General features: G+C 42.3%; 2 protein-coding genes across 2 annotated transcripts in view; one reads left to right on the forward strand and one right to left on the reverse strand.

The window, feature by feature from the left end:
* LOC136348855 (uncharacterized) overlaps positions 1 to 855 on the reverse strand; it is a 62,092-nt gene extending 61,237 nt beyond the window's left edge. Inside the window, exon 1 of the mRNA XM_066300034.1 lies at positions 186 to 855. The gene's annotated coding sequence lies outside the window, so the exon portion shown is untranslated. The remainder of the gene's footprint in view (positions 1 to 185) is intronic.
* Positions 28 to 11,357, forward strand: LOC136348851 (ankyrin repeat and IBR domain-containing protein 1-like). The gene is made up of 22 exons (XM_066300014.1): positions 28 to 153; positions 1,852 to 2,087; positions 3,047 to 3,273; positions 3,320 to 3,499; positions 3,555 to 3,729; positions 3,782 to 3,939; positions 3,993 to 4,229; positions 4,298 to 4,478; positions 4,541 to 4,749; positions 4,801 to 4,917; positions 4,969 to 5,292; positions 5,347 to 5,538; positions 6,054 to 6,222; positions 7,217 to 7,459; positions 7,511 to 7,684; positions 7,732 to 7,927; positions 8,015 to 8,196; positions 8,297 to 8,464; positions 8,517 to 8,729; positions 8,910 to 9,074; positions 9,138 to 9,417; positions 9,469 to 11,357. The coding sequence occupies exons 2-22, from the start codon at positions 1,919 to 1,921 to the stop codon at positions 9,668 to 9,670; spliced, it is 4,161 nt and encodes a 1,386-aa protein (XP_066156111.1). The 5' UTR covers positions 28 to 153; positions 1,852 to 1,918; the 3' UTR covers positions 9,671 to 11,357.
* Positions 11,358 to 11,559: the final 202 nt, after the last annotated feature.

Here is an 11,559-nt window from a genome sequence, read left to right on the forward strand (position 1 = left end):
TGGAGGAGCTTCGGTGCTCGTGCGTGGATAAATCGATCGCTTTTAGCGTCCTGTTTAGTTCCAGGCAAACCTGCTTGAAAATGTCAATCTCGTGTCACAAAACTACCAAAATAACCAGTGAAAATGGGAGATAACGAACTATCCGGTAGACGGGTAAGCCTGGAAAACACATAGTGTCCTAGTACCTTCCTATTGTTTTCGGACCTCCAATGAATCCTTCCAGGGCGGTAACCTCGTCCAGTGAATTTTCTAAGACGCTGAGACGTATGTTTTCGCCTGCCGTAGATCATCAGTTTTCAACATTCACAGTTCTAAGTCCTTAATATCTGTAGTAGAACTCACTAGACACTCCAGCATCATATTTCCATTACGCTTACAGTCAACATCAAAAGTCTTTGTTCCAGGGTTTCTAGATAATTTCCTCTCTATATTCTTTAAAAAGCACTTGACAGGGGCTTTTTTGGGGATAATGGAAAGTGCCTGCTGGGGGTAAACATGAAATGTTATTTTTTCATTAAACAACAGGAATTGAGTAATAGAATTATACTTATGAGAAATTAATTACTCCGAGTTGTTGGCGAAAATTTAGCATGAATATTCGTGAATTTCAAGTAGCTGGTAGGTTTTTCATATCGAATATAATCATTGTGGAAATTATTACATTTATGAGACGATTAATGAGAAAGCCTCACAATTCTTAGATAGGAAGCTTATCATGATAATTAATTAAAATTCGCGTCTTAGGGGCTTGTGATTAAACGTGACTAAAACTGCACCCGCGACTTTTACGTAGCTTTGTAGGGAACAATTTTCTTTATAATTCATGAAAAGTGCATGCAAAACCGTTTTCCTACTCAATCGGGACGTCCAAAAAAAAAATTGTTTTTGAAAAATTCATAATTCATTTCAGAATTAATCCACGCCAAGTACTTTTACGTTGTTTTGGACCGCAGAATTTCCTCGGTGAATCCCCAAAAGTCGTGGACGAATTGCGACCCAAATGGCAGAGAACCAACAAGGAACGCGCCTATGTCAAATAGGGAAAATTATGAATAACTGTTTTTTTTTTTAATTATTAAACTGCGCCAATTACTTTTGCGGTTTTACAAAGTTCACTGTCATCATCGCGATCATTTCTCACATGATCAACGCTAATGTCTCTGAGGCGACGTGGGAAACTCTTGAAACTCACTCACTCACCGAACTCACGGGCCAAGCCGAAAAGCTCGGAGCTTCGGCCATGTCTCCCTCACTGTTCGGCCACTTAGCTGGCCCGTCTCGACCTACGAGTCTTTTAACTCGCATTCACTAGAATTTAAATCAACTTGGGCTGTTTTTGTGGCTTTGACCGCGTTCTTGTACGTAAGATCTCTCCAACTTTTTCATCGTGATAATTAAAAATAGGACAAAAGCATGGATAGGCCTCGTGGCAGCGTTCCAAATTAATTTTAAATCAGGACTAATCGGGGGCCGAATGGAAAAAATGGGAGCAAAGTAATCCCGCTTTCGCGGCGAGTCGGATTCGGAGATTTACGTAAATAAAATGTTTCCATGGATGGATTTCGTAGGGCTCTCTGAGTTATTGTGAACAAGTTTCAGGTTTGTAACGCAATTTCACGTATTGTGCGCGTTAAAAACAAAGGTACGACTAAACATAAAGTTTAATTAGCCGATTATCATTGCACACGCGTGACGTTTCCCATATTTTTCTCCTCCCCAATTAGACGACGCAACAACAAATTGCGCCTCGTCTCCTTATCGGACACTGAACGCTTCCAAATAAATTTAGTTCAGTTTAACAGCAACAATCGCTTCCATTTATATGAAATTTTTTACGCGTTTTTATCTCAGGCCTGCATAGGCAGCATTTCCTGACAAAATGCGCATCTCCAACTGAGTCGTCGAGCCGGGATCAGCCATGGGTAGCACCTCGTCCAAATTCAAGAAGAACCTGCAACAAGGAGACGAATATGCCGCCATGAAGATTTACCAAAACTCACCGGAGCTGCGCAAGTATCTCGACCCCAATGTGGGGTACGGGGAGCACCACAATCACAATACTGCCCTTCATTATGCGGCCAAGCATGGTAAGTGAGACATCTAAAATCGTAGAAATAAAACACAAATTATAACTGCCGAGACACACTCAGTACGGTACTGACTTTCGCAGACAATATTGCCTGAAATATCGGGAATTAATGGTAAAATTCTCAGCTCGATTGACTTATAATCAGTGACGTAGGTAAGTCGCATTTGATGAGTCGACTAAGGGTACTTGAGATTGGCTTTCTCCACCACAAGATATCACATGGAATAATCGTCCGACTGCTAGGTATATTTTGGTCAAGAAACAGTGGTGTAGACGACGCTCAGTTGGACAGGCGAAAGCAAACTTGAAATGGACTGAAAGAGGGAAGTACAATTGGGAAAAATCCTACGTCTTCCACTAAACTTTCTACGCTACTGAAATGTGAAGAAATCAGCCATCAAAGTATTTGAGATAAATGATGAAATTTCAGGTTTTAAGAGGTCAAAACACAGTGGCGTTGAGTTGAGACGTTTAATCTGCGACAAAGCAATCTTAGAATGCTTGAAACGAAAGCAAATTTTGGAAATCTTAAACGGCCCACAGAGACCCTCCACGCCATTGACCGTTTAATTGAATAACCATCCAATTATTGGCCATAAATAGTGAGTTTTCTAACGGGATTGTTCAATAAGCAGCGGCGTACGATAGACTTATTTGATGCAGCGGCAAAGCGCCCTTTAAAAAAGGAAAATTGATGAAATTTTCACTTGAGACTTTCTAGACCGCTAACTACGAGGGTGGACAATCATCCAACTGTTGGTCATGAAGTAGGAAATTTCCAACGTGCTTGGTCAAGGAACAGTACCGTATGAGAGTCGCTTTAAATTAGTTCAAGTTAGTTCGACTGAAACTCTAAGGGTAATTGCTTATTTCAAAACTAAATTGTCTACGCCTGAACTCTCACCTATAATTCCGGAAGTACTCTCACGTAAAAGTAAAATAAAATTATACTTAAAGGCATGAAACATCTTCTACGAGCCTTCCTCAACGACCTCGGAGGCAACCCGAACAAGAAAAACGGCCTCAACGAGACTGTGCTGCACAGCACCTGCCAAATCGCTCCGCACAGCAGCTACGGCGCGCAAGAGCGTAGAGCAGCTTGCGTGCAGCTGCTGCTACATTGGAGAGGTGCGCAACTACAGGGCGGGGCTAGAGAAAGGGCGGACATGGCGGCCCAAGACAAGGTAAGTAGCCACTGCTTACTCTTCAGTTGTTCTGAGAAATTTTTAGTTGGGCAACACCGCGTTGCACTGCGCAGCTCATTCAGGGCTGCGCCGCTGCGCAGAACTCCTGGTCTATAACGGAGCCCCCCTCTTCCTCGAAAACAACGAGAAAATGACGCCCTGCGATTTGGCGATGCGTGCTGGACATGACGATATAGCCGGATTTCTGGAAAGTCGTATGGTTTTCGTAAGTCCTTACTGAGCGTTTCATGTTTTAGTATTTAGTGTTTATTGTCCTTCAGGCGGACAATCCAGATGTAGTCAATGAAGATGACGATATTATCAACGAGCAGGAGGAGGTGTATAGTGGGCTACGTAGCCAGGATTTGCAGGAAGCCAAGGACCAACTGCTGGTGGATACCTCGGATATGTTGAAGATACCTTTGTTCACTGCGGAGGCTCTACTAAGGGACAACGGTAAACGGTATTCAAAACGTTAAAGACTTTCAAACAAATATTTCCCAATTAGAATGGTCACGTGAGCTTCTTCTGGAAAAATGGATGAAAAATCCCGTAGAATGCTGCGAAATCGCCGGTGTCCAAGCTCCCGTGTCTGTTCTCTCTCATGCGACCTCGATTGATTCGAGCATATCAACCGATACGGGATCAGAAAGACTGGAAGTCATGGTAGTTAACAACTCTTTTATCAGTCAACGAGTCACCGTTTTCTCTAATTTAAGTGCGAAATTTGCCTCAACATCATCCCAGCTGAATGGGACCAACCGCTCAAAATGTCTTGCAGACATTTCTTTTGCAAAAACTGCTGGCAAAGCTACCTCACCACAAAAATCCAGGATGGAGATGCTCATCACATCCTATGTCCAGCTTACGAGTGTCATATTTTAGTTCCCGTGGAGTTCATTGAAAAATTAGTCAGCCCAGAAATGGCCAGGAGGTACTTGCAGTTCGACATCAAGGCAAGTTGAATTGTAGAGTCTAAACGCTCAAAAAATGTTCGCATGTGCTTGACAACGTTCCTTTCCAGGCTTTCGTGGAGAGCAACAAAACCATCAAATGGTGCCCCATTCCTGGATGCGGAAGAGCCGTAAGGCTTCCCGAAGCCGAGCAAACCACTGGAAAGTCCCATCCCAATAGAAAACCCATCCCTCTGACCTCACATGCAGTTGACTGTGGCAACGCTCATTTCTTCTGCTGGGAATGTTTGGGTGAGTGTTTCAATGTGAAGAACCCATTTATGACACACCGTTAAACGGTCTTGTTCTTTTAGGAGAGGCTCACGCCCCTTGTGGATGCGAGCAATGGCAACAATGGCACAAAAAAATCTCGGAAGTGAAGCCTGAAGAACTAAACGCTGCCTGCACTGGGTCTGAAGAGGCCGCAAACTGCTTGTGGTTAGTCACAAATTCCAAACCTTGTCCCAATTGCAAAAGCCCCATCCAGAAGAATGAGGGATGCAACCATATGAAATGCTCCAAGGTTTGTTTAAGTTTCCGTGGTTGTCCTGATTATGTTATAAAGGATTTTCAGTGCAAATTCGACTTCTGTTGGGTCTGCCAGGAATCTTGGAAGAAGCATAGCTCAGCCACCGGAGGGTACTTTCGTTGCAATCGCTTTGAGGCTGTGAGGAAAGCTGATGAAAAACAGGTATTTTACCTTCTCTGGAAAATTGCATTTGATCTCTTTTCGCCCCTGTAGGGTTCCTTGGTGACTGATGCCATGGAGAAAAACGCTGAGCTGCAGGAGATTACCAGATTCTTGCACTACTACACCCGATTTCGGAACCACGAAAATAGCCAGAAAATGGAGGAACCACTACTGACCAGTGTTAAGAAGAAAATGGAAGTTCTGGCCAGTAGTTTAGGGATACGACGAGAGGAGGCCATAGAAAGGAGCACCCGATTCATTGAAGACGGTGTGAGGGAGCTGCTGAAAGCTCGTAGAGTCTTATGCGGTTCCTACGCCTATGGATATTACCTCGAGGATGATGGATACAACAAGCATATATTCGAGTTCATGCAGGTATAGGTTTAGCCATCGTATGGAGTTTCGAACCTTATGATTTTTCCACTGAAGAATGAGCTGGAAGAAACTACAGAGAAGTTGAGTGAAATGATTGCTAGGCCGTATCTACGCACCCCCAAAGCTGTAATCATCCAAACCACCACCCTCACCAGGAGGAAGAGGCATGAGTTTGTGAGAGCTGTAGCCCAAGGGCTGATCCCTCCAGAAACTCCTCCAACCTTGCGGAAGAGGAAAAGGAAATTTGTACGTAACATTATTGACAATTTTTAACTTTTGGAGATCACTGATTTTCTTTGTGCAGCACCTCCGGGAAAAAATATAAAGCTTTTCAGATTTCTTATTCTTAGATTTACAATTGTTCAAATTTGGCTCAGTTCTAGAGGCAAATTTTCCAATTTATGTGATCATCATTCGTTTTAGGCTACTGCTTCCATGAAAGGCAATTTATTGAGCCTCAATTTTCCACAGCGATTAAGTACACATAGGCCCTAAGAACGGTCAGAAAGAAGCTCTCTAGATGTGCCTTTTTCAAATTTAGTGCAACGCTCTAGTGCAATTTTTACTTTCGAAAGTTATTAATTATTGCAAGCAGTCATCTTCATGGAACATAAAAAATATCCAAAGCCCCAAAGAACTCCAAAATTCGTTTTATGATATTTAATAAGTTTGCAGGTCATTTAGGAGTATGAAGAATTTGTGTCCGCACGTGATAATATCTTCATCAAATTTATACGAATTTCCTTTACCATCTCTTCTAGAACGATCTAGCAGATACCTCTTCATGGCCAAAGGATTGTGATTGGTCCACGGGGGACTATGACACTGATGAGGAGACAGACATGAGTGTCACACTTAAGAAGATGTTTCGCTCCCCCGTGAGGGAGCACGAGTGCGGACTGCTCTGCAGCAGCCAGGGCTGTGGCACAAGTAAGCGAGATCTGAGAAAGTAAAAACGTACCGAGGGAGTCCTAATACCTACCTAAAATCAAATTTTGTTCAGCTCTAGAGTGCAGTTTTTGGCTTTCGGACGCGCTTGGACATTCCGGTCAAGCGTTTCCAAAAAAAGCTTTAGATGAAGCTCATAAAGCGGACAATGATTAAGCGCAAATGAGCCTTCTGGCTCAAACGTTTTGAGTTATAACTTTTTCAAATTTGCCTCAAATTTAGAAGGCAGGTTGTGTTTTATGGAATCTCAGGCATTTTATCACGTTTTTGAGTTCTCTGAGAAACTTTGGACATATTTCATGTAATATACTCATGTTTAAGCTCAACAGTTTTCGGAAAAAAATCACAAAAAATAGAAATAACAATAGAACTATTAATACATAAAAAAAATAACAATTTATAACATAATGTGACGTATTAAATGTTCGAAATGTGCCGCGTTGATTTCCTGACAATGGGCAAACCACAATTCAAATTCCTTAAGAGCTTCCCCGAGGAGGGACTTGCTGAGCTTCTTGAGTCATTTTATTACTTAACTCTTCTATATCATCGGGCTTATAGACCCTATGCTTCAGATAACTTTACAAAAAAAGTCCATGGGGGTGAGATCAGGCGATTTAGCGGGCCATTGTGAGTGCAAATGTTTCAGTAAATGTTCAACACAGACATGGGTATGTTACATGAAATATATTCAGAGTTTCTCAAAGAATTCGAAAACGTTATAATGTACATGGGGTTTCGTAAGGAAGAAATGAAAAAGGCCATTTACGTACTAAATGGGTGACTCTGTATGTCGCGTCAAAAAGTCCACAACTAAAAACAATATTGAACGGGTTTCAGAATTTGAAAAAATATATATTTCCTTCAATATTTAACGAATTTATGCGGGACTTTTTGTCCTCTATGTAGAGTTTTAGTGCTTCGCATTTGGCACTAAAATTCACTAGAAATACGTTTATGCATTAATGTGATTTAGGACCGGATTATAACGTGGAGTTAATTATCGCGCTGGAAATGTCACGTCTGCAAATGATCGAAGATCAAGTTAAGCAGTCTGACCGCACCCCCATCACACCCGACCCCGGATCCAGCATATCTACCAACAGCAACGAGAGCGCGGACGACCAGCTAAAGCTGGCCATACATCTGTCCCTTCAGGAGTCCACAGCGAAGATCCGCAGGGAGATGGAGCAAAGAGAGTTTGAAGAGCGCATAAACGGTACAAAAACTCCATATCTACGAGTGCCATGATACTAACAGACATATGCAGGGTATCAAAAAACCAACGCAGACTTAACGGTGGATTACTTCCTGAAATCTCTGGCAAATCACAAGATTGACCTCAAAACTCTGGACCGTCTGGAAACGGACAGAGATGTGGTGTTTAGGTCTTGCAAAGGAAACGAAGACGGTCGATTCATGATCTCCGATATCCACGAAAACGGTGAGACTTCATAGATTCTGAGGACCTTTATGTGATTTTTTTGTCAGGGGGATATATCTTCGGTCATGATGAGTACGAAGATCTGTCCAGTTTGAAAAGGTGCCATTCGACCGGAGACTTATGTGCGCGCAGGACGTACAAAGGGCCTCTGACACGGATGAATGGGGCTGATGAGCCGCGATATCATTTGGATTCGGATCACAGCAGTCAGCATGATGAAAAACCTGAAGATATGGTCAGACGGTAAGATAATTTGAGACACCCAAATAACTATCCTTAAGGTCGCCCCAATTATACGACAAAATCTGCTTGAAATAACTATGTTTCCAGATTTCTGGCTGTGCCGTCAACTTCAGTCAAAACCAGACAATTCCTCCTTCTCCAACATCCACATCCAGAAGAGGATTTCGGACAAACCCAAAGCTCCATGGAGGACACGACCATTTCGGACTCGATCAACGCCGATATGGAGGTATGCGGAATACTAAATTCGATGACTGATGACGATTTAGGTAAGCCGGAATATATTCTAGGAGCAACGGAAATTCATTTGGTGTCAGAATGGACCTGGTTGTTTTGGCCCTAGTTCTGACCTAATTACTTCTCCCTCAGGTAGCAAAGTGTACGACGAAGAAACCAAAAAGACTGACCCAATTGCCAAAGAAATCCAGTGCAAGAAGCATAGCCATAACCCATTCGCCAGCCTCAAGGCGAAGCTATGCTCAGCGCATCTGCCCAAGTCCACTTACCTCACCAGGATAGCTGTTAATAAGAGTATAGGTAGCAATTTTCACTTCTAAAATTGACACGAGATTTTAACGTACAGTTTCAGGTTTAATTAGTAACGACAACAAATCGAAAAACTACTGTGATCACGCTAGTAACGGGGAACCGTCAAGGGGCTCCTTCTTCTCCAAGAAGCCGGCAGTCGGCGAGTCCAAGAGCGAGAAACATAGCCCCAAGAAGAAGTCTTGTGCCGGCCAGGGCAACATTTCCAAGTCCACAGGATTCTTAGTAGATAACTTCGGCAAAAAGAGTGGAAAGGGTAAGAATGTTTCGGAAGCATATGTTGCTGCCTGAAGCTTCCTTTCTTCTGTGTCAGACCTGAATTTATCGATTAATTTAGCGCTGTGCTTCCTTTCGTCCATCATCCCCCACAATCACCCATAATACAATCCAAAACACCATAAAATTGATCATTAATTCCTGATTTCATCACTTACAGGGTTCTCTTCTCATTTGCGCATAAAAATCTGCAAAAGTCCCCAAAAGACCACTTTGGAAACGGACAGCTCTAATGAGTATGAGAGCGAGACTGGCATTCCCAAATCGCCCACCCTGTTCATCTCCGGAGTGTCGATATCGCGCACGCCCGAACCCAAATCACCAGGTAGACATCTGCTCCTAAAATTACCTCGTCTAGGACCATCTCCTCATGTACCAAACTCTCCAGGCATAAGCCTCATTCAGGGAGGCTCAGGAAGGCAATCCCGGTCGTCAAGTCTCAGTGTGCCAGCCCCCCTCAGCTCCTGCTCCCTTAGCGTGTCCAGCAGCAGCCTCAATAACAGCGCCTCCCTCCCTCCGGAACCTTTCACGCCTTCCCTGGTGCGATCAACCACGCCAGCTTCCTCCCGATCAAACGTGACCACGCCCCATGGGAGTCCCAGGTCTGGAAAAGACAGCACTAAGTCCAAAAGTGCAAATGAGCCTGAAAGAGAGAGGGAGATGTTCAGGTTAGTCATTTTCGTTTCAACTTGAAACTTTTTAGCAGAATTTTCATGCAGATTCCCAAAATCTTCAACGGACGGTGCCTTGAGCTCGGTGTTGCACGTGCAAGAATCAAATCTGAGTTCTGATGACTTTCACGAAGCTCTATTCCTTCTGGAACGGTCGCCTAAGACTAGGGATTCGAAGCGGAGGAAGAAATCGAAGAAAAAGGACAAAGAAGACAAGAAAGATCCTGAGGACATTAGTTCGGATCTCTAACGAAGGTGGTGGTTTGTAGACTTCAAGACTGGTTTTCTGGGTCAAACGAGGTGTTTCTTTGTGATACGTTTTATAAAAGGCGGACTTTATAAGCGACCAAAACGACTATATTAAGCGGTATTTGTATCCATGTTTACTACTCTCTGTTATTTTGTTGTAAGGTGTGGGTAGTTGTTTGAGAGATGCCCCCAAGTTGCCAGAAATCGGAATGTATAAAGAAATGTTTTGGCTTTACAGTGAATTGATTGGACACCCTGTAGATTCTAAATTCTGTGGATCGGAGACCGTACAAAGTCATCACTAAATATCTCGCTCATAGTGAATTTCTAAATTAAAAATTCGGAAAATTCTGCCAAAGTTTAGTCTGGGCCAGTTAATTTCATTAGGAATCTCTCCGCTTAAAGCAATCTCCTTATTCCTCCCTTAGAGAAATCCGCAATCTCCTCTTTGACAATGGATAAAAAAACGTCAGATTCCTTCCTAAAGATATGTAGAAACTCCGTAAAAAAAAGTTTGTGTTCTATTCTAACGATAACAGTCTAAAATCCCTAAAATTTTTCAGTAAGGAGAAGCCAAGTTTGCCAAGAATTCCTTCTTAAAGATGCCATTTGGAAATCTCCAGAGGACCCCCCCTAGAGGAGGTCTGAAATTCGATAAAAAATCCAATAAAAGAAAAAACCCAAGGAGTCTCTAAAATTCGTCTTTAGAGGCGGCGATCTAAAATACCAAAAACCTCCTTCCTGGGAAGGTGAAAAACCCCAAAGGCTTCCCTTCAAATGACACCCAGGAGGGCCACAAATCCTCAGAATTTCCTCCCTAACGAGAGTCAAAAACTCCTCTTCGACGAGAGTTTTAGCTTTATTAAGAAAAACTAATCCTCCAGATATTTCTGCTTCTGGGAAGACAAAAATCTTCAGCAACTTCTATTGAAAGGGCCCAGCCAAAACCTCACTAATGCGATTACAATCCTGTGCACAATGTGAAAGAGAAAGAAAATATGAAGGAAAAAAATAAACACACGAGTTATCATATGAATGGCCAAGTATACAGTGTGTTCATACGCTAGCATTTCTTGAATACCGGGGGCATCCTCAATATCAAACAAATGATTGATTGAGGCTCCGCCAAGCATTGACGTAACAAGCTCTGTGTTACTTTGTCTCTAAGATATTTTTAGGCCTAACCTAACGACTGATTTTACTTTAGAGCTCCATCACAGTTTCTCCTCGTCGGTATGTAGATTCTGTCTCATTTCAGCCGTTCAATATAAAGAGGAACATTTATATTTTATAACACACGTAACTGTAAACTTAACTACTAAGAAATTATATCGGATTTATTAGTTTTACGCTGTGTGCAGTTGCAGACGAAGAGCATTGCTACTAAATGGCATTAACATAAGAACAACTGACGTGTGACAAATGACAGATTTCATTAATAACTCCACTGGCCGTACTTATATGTTATTGTAACAACCAGGTAACGTGGTAACATCTATTAATCACACTAATGACAAATAACTCATGTCAATCTTTCGTTCACACCAATGTCGTGTCATTGTGAAATAAATGTCTTGCGTCCCCAGCTGCGCAGAGCTTCAATTTATTACCTGCATTGTATTTAAATTATTTAAAATATCAATTAATCAGGTTGTAGTTTCATATATAAATTGTTTATATATTTAAAACCGAAGTTTTCTTTTCGTGTTGCCTGTTAACTGTTCCCGCATTCAATGATGAACGATTCAGATGATGCCGATCAAGATGAAGATGGTGATAATTATGATTGTGACTAGGATTATTGTGATGAAGAGGATGCTGATAAGGAAGAGCATAAAACTAAACATGAAAAGGCCACGCAATTCAAAACTTCGCATCGATTTAAAAAGA

The sequence above is a fragment of the Euwallacea fornicatus genome, chromosome 2 (assembly GCF_040115645.1).
Source record: "Euwallacea fornicatus isolate EFF26 chromosome 2, ASM4011564v1, whole genome shotgun sequence".
NCBI lineage: Eukaryota > Metazoa > Arthropoda > Insecta > Coleoptera > Curculionidae > Euwallacea > Euwallacea fornicatus.